This window comes from Erithacus rubecula (assembly GCF_903797595.1).
Source record: "Erithacus rubecula genome assembly, chromosome: 3".
Classification (NCBI taxonomy): domain Eukaryota; kingdom Metazoa; phylum Chordata; class Aves; order Passeriformes; family Muscicapidae; genus Erithacus; species Erithacus rubecula.
In genome coordinates, this window is record NC_136689.1 from 57,067,943 (window position 1) to 57,090,743 (window position 22,801).

Sequence of the window (22,801 nt, forward strand, 5' to 3'; positions counted from 1 at the left end):
TCTTGCTTGCTTTCTATGTTCCTATATATACACACAAAGGTGCATGCATCTATATATAAATATGAATACATTTATATTTATACACACACACCAAGAGCTGTACTTGCATGCAAGCACACAGAAATTCCTCCCAAGGCAGACACCTCAGATAACGGTTAGGATAATCTGAATGAGAGGGCAGACAACTCAGATAAGGGTCTAGTTTGGTTTGTGGGAGGGGTACAGACAGGACAGTATTAAATAGTGTGGAAGGTCTCAAGAATGTCACTTACACAGAATGCTATTTCAACCTTCATATACCACCCTATAACAATGTTTACAGACATTTAATGGATCTACAGGGCACTTAATTATCACTCAGATATCCTAAGATATCCATGCCTGCTTTTTTGCATAGCACTAAGCTTAGCTCAGTTTAACAACTCAATCTGTAAACTGCATCACCTTTGCATGAAGGTTCTCAGAGGTAACTCTTCTTAGTTCTGGAAGATTTGCTTGTAAACAAGTGCCATGAAAAATGCTGAGGTTTATTATGTGAGAAATCAGTGGTTTTATTCGTCTCAGAAAAACCACGAGGGTACTTGGAAACGCTCTCTAAGAGTTTCCTTTGACAACCAAAGATAAATTTTAATCAGCTCTGTTCCTTGTGCTAGTGCGTATAGGAGCAACAGGTGTCATATTTAGAAACTAAATGCAGGAGCTGAGGTAGGAGATATTTACAGCTCAGTAACCGAGATACTTATTTTAAATGGCAAATAAGCACATTGGCTGAAACTCTAGAATGAAAGCAAATCAGTTGTCATAAATATTTGTGAAGCTCATTTTGCTGTTAAGCTGGTTAGGGGCAATTTGTCTCAGCAAAGTTGTGAAAACCTAGTATTACAGAGAAAAATACAGGGAAAAGAAAAAAAAGACAGGGAAAGGAAAATGGTGTACGGAAAGAAACAAATAAAGCCCAAAGAAATTAAGTGAGGTGACCAGGATAAAACTGCTAGGAGTCAGGTATGATGCCTTGGTCTTACATAGCTCTCATGTTGTTCTCTGGAAGAAGGGGGATTTCCAGGACTTTGGTGTTGGAAAGTATTGTTTCGTGGCTGGTGGTGGACACGGTCTTGCCGGTGATGCGGTGAACCTGGTAGAAGGCGTGGGGTCGCAGCAGGCGGTCGTCTGCAGTCCCAATGAACAGCTGCAGCGTGAGGGGCTCGCTTTCCAAGTAACCATGGAGCTGGCAAGAGAACAGAAAACGCCCACTGAGCGCCATGCACATAAACTGCTAGCAATCAATTAAATTTTTATAAGCAGGGGAGCCTAATTCAAGGAGAGGACTTGTGACAGGTGCTATGTGTTAAGTTTCCCCCCTTCCATTTTTCCTGTAATGTAATATTGGTACAATAAAAAGGTGCACTCACAAAATGTCTCATTATCCTAAAGGACCTGAGGCACTTTAGATGGGCTGAGCTTTTGAGCACTCCTGCTACATCCACAGAAAACTTTGCATAAATTCTGCTGCAGTGTTCAGCAAAAAGCCACTCTGAACTTGATGCTCCTTCACATTACTGAGGGATGCAAAACCGACAGAGTTTGCAAGTGGAAAGGACACAGCTCATCCATCCCCATGTTTCCTGGGACATCCCTCTGCTGCTTGTGACCTCCCCTCATTAGCTGATTTTTATGCTGGTAAATACCTCCTGGGACAGCATGGAGACAGATCACATATACATGATTAGTAGCTCACCATGTGTGTCAAATTCTTGTTATAATCACACAAAAATCTCATTGAAGCTCTTGGGCCTGGCTTGAACCTCATCCACATTACAGTGACTGCTCTGATGACAACAAGAGTTATTTCTGCCACAGGATGTGGAGGAAGCAGAGCCTGACCTCATCCGCACCATCTCCTGTAGAGGCCACTCAGGGTTCCCACCGCTGTGGAGTCCCCAGACAACGTCCCACTTGTGGCTGCCATGTGACATTGGGAAATGAGTCTCACAAAAACAGTTATCTTGCAGGGGTTAGGGGCGAAGCCTTGTCCAAAGGGAAGGGAGGATGCAGCAGCTATAGGAGAGAGGAACGTGGGCAAGGTGCACTGTCCCAGGAGATGCCCCACCCTAGAGCAAATCTGCTCACTTTGTTGTAGGTTTAGGTTCCTCTGTGAATGGTTCAAGTGGGTTTGGGCATGAATTATTCACCATCACTGAATACAACAGATCAAAATTTATCATAATTTGGTGAGAAGCAACACTAGTTTTAAGGTAGATGCAAGTCCAAAGCTAAAGCAAGCTGAAAGCAGGTGGTCAAACCCATATATCAAATGCTACTTATGTTTGTATTTTGTCTGTTTTCACTCTCCTTAAATCTTACAAAGCAATTTCATGTTATCTCTTCAGGGTATTTTACCATCTGATAGCAGGAATGATACTAAAAACAAAGATCTTGAATCACTTTACTCCTTGAGCCCTGCAAAATTCTGGTGGGTGCTAACAGGCTCAAAGCCCTGCCTCCACTATCAAACATGTTGAGTGGCAACAGCAATTCATAGTGGCAAACTTTCAGGCACCACAATGACCAACGCATGAGGAAGGGAGGATGATGAACCTAGACATATCTTCTACCACTACTTGGGGACAACATCAATTTTCCACCCCACATTTTGGTCAGAAAAGCAAAGAGGAGAACAAAAGCATTTTTGTTTGATTTGGTGCAGCAATTTTTATATCCTTACCTAAGGTACGTGAATGCTGGAAGGACACAGGGAGAGGAGGAGGACAAGGCTCATTTTTAGCACTACACTTTATTAGCTCTGCATTCCTGAGGCACCATACAAAGACAGTTCAGAGGCACGGGGTTGTGATATTATGATATGATATGATATAATATGATATGATATGATATGATATGATATGATATGATTGATATGATATGATATGATATGATATGATATGATATGATATGATATGATATGATGATATGAAATGATATGATATGATATGATATATCAGGGTTCCATGCCAGCATTGTCAAACTGAAAACACATAAGTGGCAGTTTGAAAACCTGCACTATCAGGAAAAAAACAGAGAGAGAAAAGCAGAGCCATGCCTGTACACTGCCTTCAGCAGGATGCCATGGGCTGTGAACCTCACTCCAGCTCCACATGGAACACCCACTCCTACAGCCCCTGACACACACATCAGCACTATGCTGTAAAAACAGGGATTCCTGGCTTTGTCCCCCAGAGACAGACACGCAGCTCGAGCTGCAGGTGGCAGTCACAGGTGTGCCTCTGGTACAGTCAGTGGCCACAGGGAAGCCACTGTCCTACTCATCACCACCCTGTTTCCCCCACATGACAGCCTGGCTGCTCATTAATTCCAATGGTGTGTGTGAGCAGGGCTGGTGGAGTGACCTGGATTTGTCCCAAGCTGATCTTCCATGCCTCACTTCCACAGGCTCAGCAGCAAAGCTTAGGTAAGGAAGGAGACACAAGCTATCCCGGGTTATTTTTGGTCAAGACCAGCACGTGGGTTTGCAGGGAGAAAAGTAAGACAGTGTGACATGCCAGGCAAATAAATTTCTATGCACTGCCAGCGGTCACTTCTCCAAGTCGTCATGGAGGATGCTTTTTATGGAGAGTGTAAAATTAAAACAAACACATATTGAGTTACAAGGCTGCTCAAAATGTAAAAATAGACCAGCGAGTAACTCAAACCTCGATTCAGCAAAAGCAAAATTGCACACCAAGGTACACCTATGCTTTACTGAATACGGGCAAAGAGGACCAGAAATGTTGGTCTTGCATTGGGTTCTGCTATTTCAGGCTTTATCTTTAAATCTGAACCTGGCAGCTGCCATACCTTGTAACCTACAGCTGAGCCTCAGCTTGTGCTTTTCCCACAGGTTTCCTACCAGGAGGCAATCAAACACCCATAGTCCTCAGCTTTGCACACCTGGCTTCCCCTTAAAAGTGTTCACATGCTGGAAAATAAATAGTAACACCTCAGATGCATGTTTTGCTTTGTTTTTTAAGGTTTGTGATCTTCAAGCTAAATTTATGTTTGCTTTTTTTTTAAAGACCCTGTCCTAGAGCAGAGCCATACTTTGTTTTGGATCCATTACCCAAAGTCACTTACTCCCTGACGTTGAAAGTGCCAGAAACAACCAGAAAGACTCATGTAATTGCTATATGCTTGATTTTTCTGCCCTCAAAATAAGAAACACACGTCACTGCAAGTTTTATGTCATATTGTGTGTTAGGAAGCATCAGATCACCAGTTTGTATTTCCCTTTGGGCTTTACCCATTGCATCACATTATTTACTTTTATATTATGTCACATAATCGTGTATGCCAACAGAAGCAATAAAAGAAAGCGATGCAAGGATTAACATTTAAAGGGGCACATACTGTGAACGACTTATTTTAGATTATGCACCCAGTGCATGATTTCCATGACAGACAGTGTTGAGCCTTGGGAGTTTTCAGTTTTCAGAATGCTGCAGATGCCTGGTGTCAGCTGGGTGCAATAAGAATATTCCACAATTCCCTCAAAACATGGGAGACAGGTATTATTGTCACATGTACAACAGTGAGGAGCAGTGGCAGTAAAAGCAGAGTTGTGAGACTTCAGGCTGTTAGGTTTGCCAGAAGTCAGAGGGAATATCAAAGAAGATCAATGTAAAATGGGATGGGAAAAAAGGGTGACTGAGCATGTTTCTTGGTGAGGAAAGATCTCGCATGTTCATATCCGTGCATATTTTCCATGTGTGCTCTGGGGTACTGTACTTGGTGGAGGAGCGATTCAGTTTCCTGGCGTGCAACATGGGATGCATGCGTCAGACACCCTATTTTTATCTTTTTCTCTGTGTAGCACAGTCCAAAGCTCTTAATAACTCAGCGGTTGAGTATGGGTGACAAAGGTGCTCTCAGCTACAGCATTCATAATAAAGGATGTGTCTTTCCTATCAAGCATGCTTTGCTTGGCAATATGTAGATCCAAGTGGAAAGAGGTGTACTTTCCCCTGCTGTGAAACTGTAAAAGGAATTAGCTGCAAAAAAGGACCAGGAGCACAGTGTTTCTCAATGAGTTTCCGTTCCCAAATAAAGGCAGTGATCCAGCGTCACCTGGTTTGGTATAAAGGAAAGATACAGGAAAATCTTAAATATGCAGATAAGAACTGTATGGCCAAGTGTCTTGTTTTGAAATGAAAGTAGGTCATATTCTCTTATTCTGACCAAACATTGACTACTCTGCTCTTTTCCTCTTTGAGCAACACTGTTAAAAATACTTGAACTCATCTCAAATGACATTTTCATTTTTATTGTCTGAAGCTGCTAAGATCAAAATCAGACTTAATTGCAGGCCTATTACACACTCCTCTAATTCTATCAGAAGCGATGCAGTCACTGTTAATTAACACCAGAACAGGACTGATCACAGCTAAGCTCTTCGTCACCTTACATCGTCTTATGCAAGAGGAGGGAGAAGGCTGCACCGGCTGAGCCACTGCACCAAGCCTTCCCTGGGATTCCTAAGCTCTCTGTCACTGCTTTCCCAGCACTGTCTCCCACCAACGTGCCTTGATTCTCACCAGTAGGCTGCTGCTGCTCTCAGTGCAGGGTGCCAAAGCAAACCCCAGCCTTTCCCCAGGGAGATGCACTGTGTGCTGGGGCTGGATGTTTTCATGTGTCCAGGTGCCATGGCACTGAACACCAGGAATCTTCCTCCAGTGGGCAATGAAGTGTGAAGGAAATGGGGCTGTCACCTCTCACAGCTATGCATGGTACTATCTGTTTCAATCCTACTGCTATGATGACCTCCAGTTTATCACAGCCATGAGCATACTGAGGCTGCCTGGCTTCCCAATGTGCGCCCAATACACATCTATTAAATCTGCCAATTGGAACTGAACAGACTTGGAGAATGATGAGCAGAAGGAGATGAAGTGTTTAGAGCATAAGCACTAGGGGAAAAAAAAAAATAAAAGCAAAACCTCCCCAAACCTTGCTACAGTTCCTAAATTTTTAGGAAATTCTGCAAATGCCATATCCAATAACTCAAACACTGTTTAAGCTTCAGTAGTTATTCTACAGTCTGTGAGGAAAACTTCTATTATTTAAGCCACGACATTTATTTTAAGAAACACAGTTGAAACATTCTACATGTTCCCTTTCCAAGTGCTTTATGCTTTTGGCATGCCCAAGCATCTGTTGAAATGCTCAGAAAGCTACCTGTCATAACAAGGAGCCCTCTGTCTGGAGAGGCTCCTGGAGGCCACTGAAGAATGGTCCTGTTCTCACAGGACACACCAGCCAGATACACCCTCTGCACCACCCATGACATCAGTCAGGAAGAAAGGTAGCTATACTGTGTAACAGCTTCCAAGTGTGCTTCCTGGGAGTTTGGGGAAAGCACTGCAAAAACCCTACAGTGGTGCATTCCTCCAGACCCAGACTCCTTTGCAAATATATTAAATGAACATCGGGGTATAATTTAGGGCTTTGCCTGTCCCAATGCATTAAAGGCTGAGGTTCCACTAACAGCAAAGCAGGGCATGACCAGGGACTTAGTATTCACTCTCAAAACCAGTCAGCAGCTTGTGCTTGAGACTCCTGAGGCCCACAGGGGCTGCCTCCTTAACAATAATGATGTGCCAAAAAATGCCACAGGGAACATCCATATCAGCAATACCTCTTGTATTTGGGCCTGGTTTTTATGTTTGGTATATAATAAAGACAACAAGCAAATACACTCATTTATGCCTTTAAAAATATTAAGACCAATAACAACTTATCTGACCATGTAACTGATGGCCACGCTGCTTGCAGCAGGTACCACAGTGCTTGTACTCAGGAATGCCTTGCACATCCATCTGCCCCATTTGCATTCCCAGAACTGTTGAAAGTACACCCGAGTCTGTCTGGTGAGAATCATTGGAGAGACCAACAACTCAGTCTGGTGTAAGGAGGCTTCTTTCCCTTTCATACCCATCAGTGTTTTGGAAAGCAATTGCATTGCTTTTAAAAAAGGTCAAACAGAATAAAGTCTATAAAATAGGGACATTTTAAAGTCAAGACAAGTGCTGCTTGTCTCTTTAAGCTAGAGCTTCAGAGCTACACACTAAATAGCTTTATTGCTAACTTTTTCAAGCAGCAAGTATTTTTTTTTTCAGCAACTGCACATGATGAAAGATAAAATGAAACAAATAGTCATGTTTTAAAAGTGTACCTAATATACAGTCTCAATAAAATACCATCAGTGATTGCTCAGTGTCATGGTTTTTTAAAACCAAATCAAAGTTCAACCTGTTCAAACTACAAAGAAAGTGCATGAACAATTTTGATTTCAGCAGCTAGCACCGAACACGAATAAAAATAGTGTCATGAATCTAATTTTCAAGAAAAAGAATGTACTTTCAGCTCCCACACTTCCAGCACTGGAAGACGTAAGCCCTGCATCATGGGTTTGAACGGCAGGAGGGTAAAGCTGATCTTGCCCTGCAGTGACTGTCATGTGAAGCACAGGCACAGGGGCTGAGGTCAGGAGACCAGGGCATCTATTCTGGTGTGTGCCGCAGAGATCCTGCCCGACCTTCTCCTGGACAGCCACTGAGCTGCCCTGCCACCATGCCCCCAGCTGAAAATGCCCAGGAACCTGCTGCTGAAGGCTCAGGGAGCCAGCAACCTACGCCTCTGGGAAAAAGAGTCAGGGAAACACTGCCCCGTTCATTGCAAAATTCCCTAATACCTATTCTGATCTGGTTTGGCCCTTAATGCTTTTGCTGGGGGAGGTCTGAGAAAAACCACACCTCAGATGCCCTGAGGTGGGGGATTGCTCTCAAGCTCCTCTCCCAAATCCAGGTGCCATGGGAATTGGTTTATAGAACTTCCCTCTACCCCTCTGCTCCAGAGGGAAGCTGGGCAGTCCTGCAGATCAGGGATGTACTGCATGCTGAAGGGCAGCAGCAGGGCACAAGCAGGCAGCTGTACCCTGAGCTACAAAGTGTGAGCCAGGCAGGGGCTGGCAGCCCCTTCTTGGGGATTCAGGTCCCCACAGGACAAGGAGCAAGCAGCCCTGGCAGTGCCAAGGGGGCAGACAGGCAGTATCAACAGAGCACCAGCAAACCACTGAGGAATATGTCTTGCAGAATCCCTGTCTCTTTCCAGCTGTTTCTCTCCATCTTCAAGCTCATATTCTGCAGGTGTACACATTTCAGTCACTGCCACACCACCCATTTGCCCCTTGCTCTTTCCAGATCTCCAGACGCAGGCTTCTGTGTACCTAGGATTGAGTCAGGCACATCATCCTGACCAGGGAAATCTTCCCTTTGCCAGCACCCATGAAAGCAATAGGGGGTGCCTCTTTTTGGGTGAGGTGCACAGTTCAGCTCCAGACTCTTTGTCAGTGACTATTCAGGCACTAAACTTGGTCCACTTGGACACTCTGGTGAGAGCACAAGCCAAAAAACTGGGTGCATCTTATTGAAAAGAGCAGAGCAGACAGACTTCAGAATGAATAAATGAAACACAGCAAAACAGAAGAACCCCTCAAAAAACAACCAAACAGAAAATAAAACACTTCCTTAGGAGCTGAATGACCCTCTGGCTGTGACAGATTTTGCTGTACTTAATCTGATGCAGTTAAGCAAAAAAAAAGAGAATAAATTATGCTCTGTGCAATGAAATATGTTACTACCCCATAGTCCCTCACTTACTTAAAATAAAATTGTAACAGGAATTCCTACAGGTTTTTTTTCTTACATATTTCTTTTCTCAGGATTTATTTTTTCTTTTTGAAAGTGATTTTCCTTGGATTCGCTCAAACTCTGTTTTAAGATCCAAATGTAGTCAGAGCTGGTCCACAAATAAAAATAAGATGGCTTGCTCCTGCAAGGGGCCAACCCTGGGCCAAGGACTAGAGCTGGATGGGAGAGCAGTGAATAGAAACAGCAGGAGTGTGTTTTATGTGGCACTTTCTAGTGCTGCCACTTGGACCTTAACTCAACAGAGCAGCAAAAGAGCAGCTGTTCACATCATGATGAATAAAGATCTATATAAAACTTCCAGCTGCAAATACGCTGAGGAATTATTAATCTTAATATAATAGAGATGCTGTACACTCAGTCACTGGCTCACAAGTAATTTCAGTCTCTATCCAGGGAAAAACAGCCTTCGTGGCTGCTGGCTCTCAGCACAGCCATGAAATCTCCTTGTCTAAACAGCTGCAAGACGCTGCTCCCTATTTCTAGGAAGGATTTTCCTCCTCAAAAATACATTTACTTAAATACCAACCCGTGTCACACTTCTTCTAAAACTGTTAGACTCACAAGAGGGATGTCCACCAGAAAAGGAATTACTAGCAGAATGAATTTGTGAGTCCTGGGCACCTTATTCACTGGGACACCGAGAAATCATTACTGCTCTCATGACATCTTCTACCACAAGACCATAGAAATGTTCTTCCCCTAATCCTTACTGCCTCATCATGCTCCAAGAATTATAAATCCAAGTGTGGGGGTAAATACAACACAACAGTGTTGTATTTATTGTTGTTAGCTGAAACTACCCAACCCCTCACTCCAGAAACTCAGTGGAGTAGAAACTCTATTGAGTTTCTACTCGAGCATTTGCCTTCAGCATGCATCACAGCTTTCAGTTTGGACAGTCATACCCATGGCCATGCACGGGTTAAAAAAAAAATAAAAAATCACAGGAGCCCTGTAGAAGGAATTTATTACATGTTCTTAGGCAGATAGCCTGGGCAAGCTCCTACTTGTGAGGCTGCCTTTCGCCACGCTGACGCACTGCTCGCGCCCAGCGCGCTCCCGTTCAGGTGAGCCCAGGCTGGCCCGCGGTCCTGGGGCGTGTGGCAGGTGCTGTCAGCACGATGCCCTCCCCAGTGCCCATCCCAGCCGTGCTGCAGGGCCACTGCCAGCATCCCTCGGGGACTCCTCCAATCCGAGACACGCCCGCAGTGCCGCGTTTTCACTTGGCGGCTCGCGAGTGCTTCGACAGCAGCATGACTTTGAATCCTCACCCTTGTGAATCTGAGGACAGTGGGGTGCCCATCCACCCACGAGAGTTATCTGATTAAGGGACAGTGCTTTTGATATGTCAGGATAAACACTGGCTCATATGGGACAGGGATATATAACTTCTGCAGTTCGGAGACACCAGTGGGAGACAATATTAGACTAGAAATGGCTGCCTTTCTCCTCAATTTTAACTTCTCTCCAAATGACATTTATTTAAACTGCTACTGAAGACAGAAAGCTGGGGCTATGTTTAAAGGCTTTATCTCTGTAAATATTTGGAGAGCTGTAAATACTGAGCCATATTCATAATATGAATATTGCACTTATGGTTCTGTTGCCATGAAAATTACTACAGACAGACTTCCAATTCTTAATTTCTCTGATTTGCCAAGTTTTTGTTTTAAAAGACAAAAAAAAAAAATCTTATGTGAGAGATTTTGCTGTTTAATTAGCCAATGGAGTCAAAAGCCACACCACAGAGCAGGAACTAAACACACAAGGGTGGAGGCAGACAAAGCATGTAATGCACTAGCATGATACACAGCTGTATGTCCCAAGTGAGACTTATTATCATCAGATAGTCCATGAATCAAGTCCTGACTGCTTTCTGTATTTGGGGAAAGGAGGGAGAGGGAAGGGAGGCTGGCTGAAAGTCTGAAATAAACCTCCTCACTTCTTCTGAAAGTCACATGAACACTGATGGCTTCCAACTTTCACAGTACTTCTGTCCATTTTTGGATGTTTTATTTTTTAAAAATGTAGGAATGAATGAAAAGAGGGAAAATGTTCCAAAGCATTTTATAAAAGTGCAGAGCAACGATGTCTTAGATGAAAGTGAGGTGAGCTGGGCATGGAGCAATCAAGTTCCTATCTCCATCACTGCCATAGAGTTTTTGCTTTATCAGAAATCTTGACTTAATTAGAGCAGGAAAAAAAATCATAACAACACCTTATATATTTACAGACTTCTTTGTTTAATCCATCTGTGCTTCAGCCTCCTCACAAAACAAAGCCAGCCAAAAGCAGTGCCAGGAGACCAGGCAACCCTTTCTTCACTATGAAAATACAGCACTAACAGATCCCTGGTTCCAATCCTTGCACAATTTACAGACATGTTCCTTGGGGAATGAAACAGATTAATACAATCCCACTGCTCTTTGGAGTCAGAGAAGTGCTATCTGCATGTGTATATTCTTTAAGACAGATTCAGCTCTTGTTGTTTCAGTCCTAAAGAAGTGGTGTTGTCATATACACAAGATTCATAAAAATGCTCTTTGTGACTCATGTCTCAGAGCACAAAGGGGCAGTGTAAAGTGCCAGGTCACTTTACAATTCTGGTCCTACTTCCCCAAACAGCTTTGATCCACCTGGTGCAACAGCTCTGATTAGGCTGCAGTTTTATCTGAGAGCATGTATTCTGTGGAAAGCATCCAAATGCAGCAATAAAACAGGCCAGGTACATTTTATAATTCAGATTCAAGATTTTGACCTTCAGAACAGTCTGATTAACTAAGAGAAATCTAGAGGGATTGGATCCACACTGTAAGTTGCTTGAGAGTGATGCCATTGGTTGATGTCACTTATTTTTCTAATGAAAAAAAGTCCCGAAAACCAAATGGATGGAATAGACAAGACTGACCCATGAGTATAGCATGAGGTACTCTGCCACCAGTGCTACAATGAACTGAAAGGCTTGAGATCTTCAACTGCAAGTAAATAAAATAAGCATGAATAACTTCTAAATAAACTTTCTCAACATACAGGGACTATTTTCAATCAATCATTCTAAATATTGCCACACTGAGTAACATTATTTAGCAACAGCTGTTGCTCTAGATTTTCTGACTTGAATACTGACAAGCTAACACCACAATCCTGCTTAAAGCCAGTAAGACAGCCAAGTAAAATTCTGCAAGTATTAATAGCAGAACTTGCCAATAAAAGCCTTATAGAGAAGCTTATTTGCTGCTGCAAATGGGTGAGACCCTGCTGCAGTCAATGGAGCAGGATGTCAGTGCATGACTGGGAACTGAGGAGGATGGTGAGGGTAACAATTTCTCCTTTGAAGGGAGGTATGACAAGGAGGTGATGGAGACCAGAATCTGTGTTTTTACACCCAAACCAAGACTGTGTCTCTGTCAACCTGCTGACTTCAAACATTAGGCTCTAGTATCAGGGTCAGTGAGGGTCAAGTTCCAAGCCAGAGACAGAAATGCCAAGGTCTGAAAAGGCACTGCTCCACCCTTAAAAGCCATGCTCCAGCCTTACCTGGGTATCCAACCTAAGAAGTACATCTCAGTCTTGGCAAACCAGTAAGACCTTAAAGCCTGCTGAGCACAGTTAGAAACAATTCTAGTCAAAAGAAAAAGGGCAAAGCCAGGTGATTCATGCCACCTAACTTTTAACAGGTACAGGCTGGACAGCAACAGGGTCTAGTCACCTTGGCTGCCGTCACAGCCAGCAAAACAAGACAGGCACTCTGAAGGTGTGATGTACCCAAGCAGCTTCAGATGCTCACATCAGAATAAAATTAATAGCTGGCTAAACTCTACACCGACGAGCCTTCCCCTGATTACAGAGAGAAACCAAGGCAATTAGCTCAGTGGCAGACATGTAATGACCCTGAAATGTGGACGTGCCCCTGTCACTTGCCCAGGCCACAGTTCAAAGCATGAGTGTCCCACAAGCCCGGGGCAGTGCTGTGAGGCACACACTGTACTTTATCCAAAGAGACATGGAGCACTTGGGAAAAAGCCCCTGCAGAGGCAGAGCCCAAGCAGCCACAATAATCTGCACTTCCCCATCAGGCTTTTCATTTTGGGCAGCCACCCGCAGCTCTCCACAGCAGGGGTACACGACCATCACCTCAAACAGTGGCACTTGGCAGCCCATTCCACCCCCAGCGGCAAAGATCAAAGTCAGCTCCACCACAACTTAAATCCTGTGCTTTGGCTTTCCCACCCTGACTTTCTCCTGGTCCTGGAGTCAGCCTCAGCACAGGCTGGGCACAAGGTGGTCATGGCCAAAAGACAGACTCCCTCTGCAGCCTCCCTCCCTGTGCCTGGGATGGGACTACTCACCTCTCCCTCCCTTCTTTACAAGGGTGTCCCAAAGCAGCACCTCATGTTCCTGCATAGAATTCTGAGCCCTATTCCTGCCAATGACCACTTTTCACATTCAATTCAAACATGTACCACACATCATTTTCTACAACAAAAAAAGAAAATTTTATAATAATTGGAGCACCCAAGGGCCAAATTTCATCATATTTTTCTTTGTTTTTACTCAAACTGGAGGGAGAAGTATTCTTTTACTCATCAGACTATTTTCCCACAAGCATCTGCTATTACAGATAGGCTTCCAGGTTAACACTGACCTGTGGTTAGAGCAACTACCCCTGTAAAATCTATTTGAGCTAATAGTTTCAGGGATTTCATTTAGCAAAACAAAACTGCTGAGCCATAGCCCAGCTCCAGCATTTTCACTCACTGCCTTGCTCTTTGCAAAGCCTCTCCAACCTGCTTCCATCTCAACTGGGGCTCTTGCAGCTAGCAGTGGGGCTGTGCCAGTTCACATATTTTAAGGTTTTCCTCACAACCGTGAGGGATTAGAAAATGAGGCTTTGATGTATTCAGGACATGTGCTTGAGATTACTTGTGTACCTAGATGCTAGCACATGTGCCTGCAAGTTGTGGTCTAAATTTGTTTGTCCCTGTAAGCTCAAGTTTGCAGCTGTGGGTGGAGTTTGGGTACAAGTCTACAGCTGTATGCCAGTTTGTGGCCAATAACACTCTATAACCTGTATTCAGTAATAATATTTGAGTCTATATTGAAGAGTATTGTACTATTGCAGAGTAAGAGCTGTAGCACAAAAGGCCCACATAATGACAACAACATCACTGCAAAAGAGGTGGTTGAAAATTAATTTGAAACCCATTTAGAAAATTATTTCAGTATTATTAAGGGTTGATTAAAAAATGCCATCTAGAATTCAATTTTATGAGTTCCCACACCTATGGGAGAGATTTACACATTTTGTATAGCTTTTTGTTTAATTCTGATATGACAGGCAATATTTAAATATTCTTGTACATATAAACAAGACTGATCCATGCTGCACTGTGTTACAACCAGACTAAATATTCTTCACTGAAGAGGAGGTGTTACAAGATCTTAATACTGCAAGAGTTCTGCAAGAGAAGGCAGGATTTTTTGGGGGTTTCATTTTTTTTTCAACAAGTGATATCTTCTGTGGACTTCTCCAAGCTTAAACCAAACTGACCCACACCAGTTATGCTTCTTCAGCACTTCACAACTTTTAGACATGCTCTTCCTGTTCAATTCAGTAAGAGTTTTACAGCTAAATCTAACCCGCATGTTTTGCCAATTTTCTCTGGTGATTTTGTCCTAGAAATGTAGGCACTTGGTACATATATACAAGTGAGACTGTATTAAAACCCACAGCAGGTAGAAAATAGTACAGCCCAGGGAAGTTTTGTTTTTGACTCTGCTCATAATCAAAGCTATGCACAAAGCACAGTGAGGCACAGTAAATAAAGACATTTCACACAGACAAGCACGAAAATCTTCCAAAACAAAGAAAATTAAATTATCTTTCAACTAAAGAACACGCTGCAATGAAAGACTAAATGAGCAGTTCTAATTAAAACCATGCTGTGAATCTCCTACTTTCCACCACAAAAAAAAAATCAGCTAGCATTTGTGCATGTACAGCCACCCTCCAAAACCAGTCAAGCAGCTTTCCATCCAAACAATGCAAGACACAGCATCTCAGAGCTGCGAAACATATTGAAATTATTTCCATAGCAATCATAACAACAACACGTAAGGCCAGGATATGCAGGGAAGGGAGGGTGGCAGCAGGAGCTCAGCCCCTCACCAGCCCTGGGAGCATCCCTTGCCCCACATCCATGCCCTTGCCCCACATCCATGCCCTTGGCTCACATCCATCCCCTTACAGAGGGGAGTAATGGGAAGATTCTGCACAGTGGCTCCAGCATCATCACTTGCTATCAAGACATCCAGTAAAAGCTTCAGAAACTTCATGGCCATTGGATGTAGACAGGCACAATGGTGGCAGAACAAAAACAATAGGCAGTCATCCTGAGAGATCCCAAAATCAAAGGGACTGAATACAGAGGAAAAGAGGGATGCAGTTAGTAGCATCCACCTGAAAACCATCAAAAGGGAAGTAGCAAGATGCAGGGAACCTGCAACTGATGCCCAAAAAGCATCAGATTTTTAAGAGGGGAAACCTAGTAGGTCTCCAGAAAAGCAGCAGAGGCCTGCAAGAACAGAATGCAGCTACAGCAACTTGCACCCCTTGATGATGCTATTTTTGGGCAGCTCACAGCCCCACACACTCACACCTGACACCCAATCTCTTTTAACACCCATGGCAAGGCAGAGAAAATGTCTCACGCAAGATTTTGCAGCCAAGGAACACGAGTGACAATACACTGCACATTTAATTGCCAGTTAATCAATGTATTCTTGCTTGGTAGAAAACTTAAGCACATATTCAACATCTAATCCCACTTTATGAAAGTTTAAGCACTTATTTAAGTGCTTGGTTTCACTGTAACAGATCACTTTGCTCCACATTTCTTCCCCCTCTCATTACACAGAACTGGACCCGCAGTATTTCTACATGAGTAGGATTGCAAGTGGCAAGGGAGCAGTTTTCCTTCTTGTGAGGACTGTGGGTTTTTGCCAGGATTCACATTTGGCTGTAACACCACGTTATCAGTTTCCCAAAGAGCCAAACTCACTGAGGGAGACTCCAGAATCTGTAACTCCCCAAAATGTATCCACACTTGCCTGCAAGTGCTGTCTACTGCATTTGAAATCTAGGCAGCAGACTTTTAAATCCCAATGTGCATAACGTCTGCATGCAAACCAAAAGCAGGAGTTCCTCTGCTTTATTGGGTATTGAAACATTAAAAACAGGTGTTTAAAAACTGCATTACAAATCTGTCTGCAACCTATATTATTTTTACCATGTGTAAGTAAATTGATCACTAGCATGTTTCAACTGTTTCAGTGAAAATATGCAACTCCTGCTAAATTATTTCTTAAACATGTGGAGGGAGGAGAAAGTTTATTTTATTTCACTGCACTGACAGCGTGCAACAAATTTTATTTCTGTGTATGTAATGGATCATCTCCCTTTCATGGCATGTATCACAGAAGATCTCAAGCTATTCTTCACAAGGAAAGAAATTATAAACCTCTGCTCATAATGGAAGATGCTATGTACTTTGAGAGAGCAACTGAGTAATTGGACACCATATTTTCCACTGATTCAGCCTGTTAGTTGAAATAATGACTAATTAAAATGGAAAATCTATATTATAACCATATATACTAATATTCCAGATCACAAGGTGTATTACAGATGTAATTTTTTTACTCTTCTTACCTTTGATAATTAGAAAGTATAAAACCAGAAATTCCACTGGAGTTAGGTTGGTGTGAAAGGGATGTGAAATATGAACTGGGCCCCAGTATATCTTCATACAGAATGCAGGCAATATAATTTTTGTGATTTATGTTTTATGTAATTTGGAGTACCAAGAAAAAAAATCGTTTGCCCTGAGATATTACTTTTAGGAATAGAGGACAGATGTCTAGTTCCCAAAGCAGACTTGTAAAAAATTAATCGCCTGCCTCATGCAGGTTAGCAGTATTTGGCAGGTAGGTTAGCTCAACTCATAATGAAGCATCTGGCTTCTGGTAAAGCTGCATTTTAATTTTAACTGTGTTTCATTTCAGATTTTTGTAGTCTGGCAAGTCTGGAGCAGATTTGCTGATTGGCAACTTTGGTGTAGGTCTTCTCAACTGCAACCAAAACTAAGTCAAATGACAACTGTGGTTCATGCCCAGACCACAGTCTCACATATCACCTGAACCTCCATGAAAAGCTATTTTAAATCCAGTTGTCAACACCTCACCCATCCAGTCTTATTTTCTCCAAAATGTCTAAATTTAACTAAGAGTCAGCAAACCCCTAAGCATGTGCTGGAATTAAGCAGGCTAAGCTGTCTGACTTTAGGAGTGTCCCAATGCAACTTTGAATGTAATTTGGTTTCAGTTTGGGAATTTGTTGGGTTTTTCTATTTGAGGTCTGGTAATTTGAGGCAATCAAAAGATCTATGCATGTTGTATTTTTCCTTGGAAAAGTGAGTAGCCATTTCTAGCACTACTGGTAGCCTCTTCTGGCTAATCAGAAGCATCTGCAGCTTTGCCTTCTAATTCTGTGACAGAGCAAGAGGCACAGCATCTGCAACTTCTATCAGGAGTGATGCAATATTAAGCACAGGACAAAAAGGATGGAATGGATAAGAAAAAGTATCCCACTCTAATAGTCAAGGATGAGTCCTGATTCCTCCCTGAGAAACAGTAATACACATTTTAGAGGTACGTTTCCAAAATGATGATAAATCTCTCTTTTAGACAACATTCAGAAAAAACCCTTGTCCACAATGAAAGCAGTTCACAAAGTTGAAAGGATGCAGCACAGGCCTGAGGAAAAGTAAACGAGGACTCAGAGAAGACAACAACACTTATGTTCTGCCTTTCTTGACCTTGCAGAGACTTCTATCACTCTGGTTGCAGACACTCAGGGTGCACGTGCTGCTGGTCACCAACACCAGCCTGGCAAGGGCAGCAGAAAGGACAGCTCTGTGAGCAGTGCTGGATATAAAGATGACTCCTCTGCTTCCTCTCTAACCCAGGTGGTCTTTGCCATATCAACTGCCCCCAGAGGACAGCTAGAAGATAGCCCACACAGGTGACAGCAATGTCACTGACTCCCTTATTGCCAAGAACACAGAGAGGAGACCAGGAGAGGCCAATGAAAAGGACAATCAGCAGTTGGTGTCATCACCCCTTTTCCCAAGGGAATGGAGAGCAGAGGGAAGGCTTTCCATCCTCTCCTCCCTCAAGGCTATAACTGACTTCTGCTTTGCCTGCAGCTACTGATCTACTCCAAACAGAAGGCAGACCTAGGGCTGAAGCCTTCAGTCTGGAAAGCCAGATTGGACATCTCAGCATCCCAACAGGTGGGATGTGTACTGCAGTGTCCATCACCCGAGCGTGGGCGAGGCATCTTTTTTAACAGAGAGCACAGTGCATCCCCCAAGCACTGCCTGATGGAAACTTCATTTTTCATTTGTAAAGGGCTGTTGCACCAAACAGCAGAGGCCTGTCCCCAGGATGGCTCATAAATCAGAACTGAAGTTGCATTTTCAGGGTTATGAAATCCTCTCCAGCTGACAGCAGCACACTTTCCAGGATGGCTCCCTTCTGGACTTATCCCTCCTCAGGGAGGTCACAAGCTGGTGATACAGCTTTGCTTGTGGAGCTACTCTGTGGGACCAACTTCAAGCAGAACCCAAAAAATGAGAAACTCTTTTCCTAAATACACTCTCCTAACAAAAGAAAACCAAAAAAACTAAAACCAACACAACAAACCTCAAACAAAAATGTGATGAAAAGCTTTCAGTGGGCATTTTTCCATTTGCTGGATTTATAGAAGCAATAGCAGCCTTAAAACATCTGCCAAATCATTCTACTTTTCAGTTTTGATTATCTGTCTGCTAGTTTGAGGTTTTGCTTTAACTAAACAGATGCAAGAAGTGAGAGAGCCATTCAGCTCAGATTTATTCTTAAGAAATACTGGCTGTCTAAAACAAGTTTATGAAGTGTAGGTTCCCTGTCTGGTTTGTTGTGTTACTGCATGGCGTTGTGCTATTAATTGCAACCTGGCTAACAGGTGCTTGCCAATGTCTTTATATGCCCACCATAAGGAAGGATTATATTTCCATGTGAACAAAAGGGTGATGCTGTCCTCTAAACAGAAGCTAAGAGCAGCACAGAGAGGAAGTCCTCTGTGGGATGGTGAGTTGAATCACTGCTTACTAATGAGAATATGCTCTCTGCTCCGCCCTGATATACCCAGAGAGGGAAGAGGAAAGCAGCTAACACTATTTTTTCCACATGCTCTCCTCTTGCTCAGGTGTCAGATGGCCATGAGCTAGACCCACAGGGAACTGTTTCTCCTTTCTGTTCCCCTTGACTCACTCAGCAATGGTGGCAGCTCTGTTGTTTAAAACAAACTTTCAGCAAAGGGGACCCATACCAAGAAAAGCTCTGATGAGCACAGTGCATGTCCCATACAATGGGACTCACCGTGTGTTCACTCCTGCTGTGCAGCACCAGAGTATTGCTGCAAAGGACTTGGCCTGCTCTGGAAGAGCCTTCCTCTTGGCTTACTTATACCTTCCTCTTCTTCCTGTCATCAGTGGTGAACACCTCCTTCCAGTCTTTTCCTTTAGCTCTTCAGTTTCTCTTATTCCCATCTAGCCCTCTGGTTACCACAGGACTGTGTGACCTCGTGCTTTGGCTGTGTGGACCCCGGTGTATGGGAGGTGCTGATCAGAGCGTGATGCCCCCTGAAGTTACACTGCTTTGTCAATGACACTTTCTATTCCCCAAGGGGTTTGCAAAAGGTATTCATTGCTTATAGGTCTGAAGATGAAAGGGCTCTGGCAGATACCTGTGGTGGCCAGCACTGTGACTTTGTGCTTGTTATTTGACAGCAACAAAACCAACTGATCCATGGGAAGCAAACAGTAAGACATTCCATGTGTTGCTGAGGAGCACAAATAACTCAGGGGCATGTTGGTGCCTCATTATGGTCATGTGGAGATGTACAAAAAATACAGAGGCAATGATTGTCATAGAGGAGAGTCTGACACTTGTTAGTCATAAGGGATCTTGAGATCTTGTCAAGAAAAGACATAGATTACTCTTGTGAGCAAATCTCCTGGCACAGACAACATTTTGACTATGTAAATCAGCAGACAAATAATTTTGTTTTGCCTGTTAAATGAGGGAGTTCAGACTATTCATCTCTTCACAGACTCAGATGAAATTTTGTATTGAAGCACAGGAGCCATACACAACCTCTACCATCTCACTCAAAGGTGTACAGTGAAAGTCAAGGCAGCATTCACTGTATATTCCATATTAACCTAATTTTTCAAGAGGAAAACAAATTCTGGATAGTACTAGTTACTTAAATAAAAAAGGAAAACCTTTACAACTCCATTTATTTCCTTTTTCTAATCCATTTATCTGCTTTATGTCAGGAGTGATCTTGAAGAGAATTCATGGCATATTTTGTGTCAAAAAGTTTAATAATAGTCATGGCTTTTGAAAGTGCTTACTAGACTACTCGGTGCACTTGAATATTTTCTTTCACCATAAAGTACAATCTTCTATGGGAGTACATCATGCCCTTTAATTAAACATTCTTGAGTATTTGGATTTTATCTCACAGATACACCACACCCTGCTTGTAAAAATTCCATCTCAGGCAGTCAAAGTGCTTGACTTATTTCAAAGATGAGTTATTAATTAGAATATCTACAGACCTTGTATTTATAATCTGGTGCCATCCCTCCCTGGGGAGCCCAAACTTTTTTATCTGCTGGATTACATACCTGCAGCTGAAACAGAGCCATCGCTGGCCGGAATGCAAACCCCATCTTGTGCAACTCCTCACCACTACTCTCAAAATGAAGAATTAGGAGACAGGTCCAAACAGAGGACATTTTTGAGATGTTCTGGATGTAAACCCCTTGAATTAAATTCACCTCAGTTAAAATGTGTCTGTAGCTATGTAATGCTGTGGGTTTCCTAAATAACACATTCACTTCATTTTGCTTTGTTTTAAAAATCCTCACCCAAGCCATGAACCCTTGAGGAGGAGTAGGTGCCAGCAGGATGCTAACAGACAGGATTGTGCTCCTCAGAGGGGTCCCAGGTTCAACAGCCACCTGACACAACACGCAGCTTCCCAGCCAGGGCACCATCCCTGCTCTGACTCACAGGAGGGAGTACTCCAGTCTGAAATCACCAAAGGCAACAGCAGCTCACAAAATACTTCCCCAAGCCAAGGGGTGAAAGCCAGTGCCAGCCGTGAGCTCACCAGCACCGCTCCCCAGCGCCGCTCACTTGCCAATCCTCTGCGGCATTTTCAGCTCGCCAGGCGCGCGGCTCATCCCACTCTGCAGGCGTTTAGCAATCGGGACAGCGATAGCTGGGAGCTGCCATGGCAGCCAAACACCCAAACAGGCAAAAGCATCATGTGAGAGAGAGGAGGAGTGTGTTACCAGGCTCATGAGCCTTCATGGGCAACTTGAAGCGCTCCAAACCGAATCGCTCCTAAGTGCTGCGTGGAAGGTGCTGCCATTCCACAGAAGGAAATCCACAGGAAATCCTGCTGGCAGGAAATATGCCTGGGAGATGGCCCACATCCCATACACGATGCAGAGATGATCAGAAGCAAGAGGTGGACAGGACTGCTGCCACAGGCAGCCCCCAGCACGCAGCAGGCTTGCCTTTGCATGAGCTCCTCAAGCAGCCTGCCATGCTCAGCTCTGCCTGCCTCTTCCCATGCTCAGGTTTGGGAGGGAAAAGCAATCCCATACAGTGGTGGCACTGCACTCAGTGCCAGGTCCTCAGATTTGCACATAGAAAAGTCACCAGTCTGAAGGAACCAAGGAAAAAAATGAGGCCCCAAGCTCGGGCTTCATGCCATATCCATGAGAGACTTCTGCTCTCCTATCCTATTGCTCTCCTCATCCAGCATGCTTGCCTCAGAAACCTTTGATCCTCAGACATTCCACCTCCAAAAACAAGAGATGGATCAGAAGCAAGGAAGCTAATGTTGCCTGGGAAAAATAGATAAACCTGCTCTGGCTGCAGAGAAAGCAACCTCCTGGCAATTTTGCTTGGGAACCGTGCCATGAACAGTGGATGGTTTCTGGATTTACTTCTCCTCTGCCTTAGCATGCCCAACAGATTTGTGGAGGTATTAATGTGAGAACATCTCCTACTTTAGGAAGGAAGACGTCAACGAGAGGGGGTTTGAAACAAGGAGACAGAAAAATAGAGAGGGGGAGAGACCTCATCCATATTCTCTTCTTGAAGATAAAGGGGGAAGAGCTTTAACAACAGAATTAATTCAAGTTTCCCCAAAGTACTGACATAAGAAAGATCTGACTGTCAACATGGGAAAAATGCAACAGAAAAGGGTAGTACAAGAGGTCAAAGCAGTTTTATGAGAGTTTTCCCTGAGTCAACAGAATAGAAAAAACACCAGAAATATTAAAGAGCTAAAAGCTTGATCCAAAATCTTTCTCCCGAAGACACTCAGATTCTGTTTGAGCTTACACCTGGGTTTGAACTTCAAAACTTGGGCTCCTTTCTGTATAACCTTGTGGGATGAATCAAACCTGACCTAAACAGCTGCAACATCTGGAAATACGTTGATGATTCAGAGATGCATTTTTCAGGTTTTGCCAGTCACCAATTTAACAGAAATTACTCCCTAGATTTCCTCCCCCTCCATTTATTTATACATACTTTTGTTTTTCAGGTACTTCTTTATTTGTAAGTACTTACTATTTCTCTTACAAAAATTATTCATAAATATTTTGTTTCTTTTTAGAAGTACTTTTTATCCAACCACCTCTGGTCTAAGTCAGAACTTTTATGCATTTTTTCCAACAGATAACTGGCCATGATGGTAATGTTAGCACGGAAAAGCTGCACCTCTATATGTTTCTGTTCTTTTTGGAGAAAAGGATGTTTGGGTAGTAATAAAAGCACTGAAAAATACATTAATCCTTATTAAGCCGGTAGAGCCAATTGACAGGGCTGGGACTGTCTGCTTCCTCCTC

The 22,801-nt window shown here is 43.3% G+C and overlaps 1 protein-coding gene across 1 annotated transcript in view; it reads right to left on the bottom strand.

The window, feature by feature from the left end:
* The window catches only part of NFATC1 (nuclear factor of activated T cells 1), a 105,013-nt gene that overhangs the window by 65,281 nt on the left and 16,931 nt on the right, over positions 1-22,801 (bottom strand). The window contains 1 exon segment of the mRNA XM_079300629.1: positions 1,023-1,225. Within this exon segment, the coding sequence (XP_079156755.1) occupies positions 1,023-1,225 (203 nt within the window).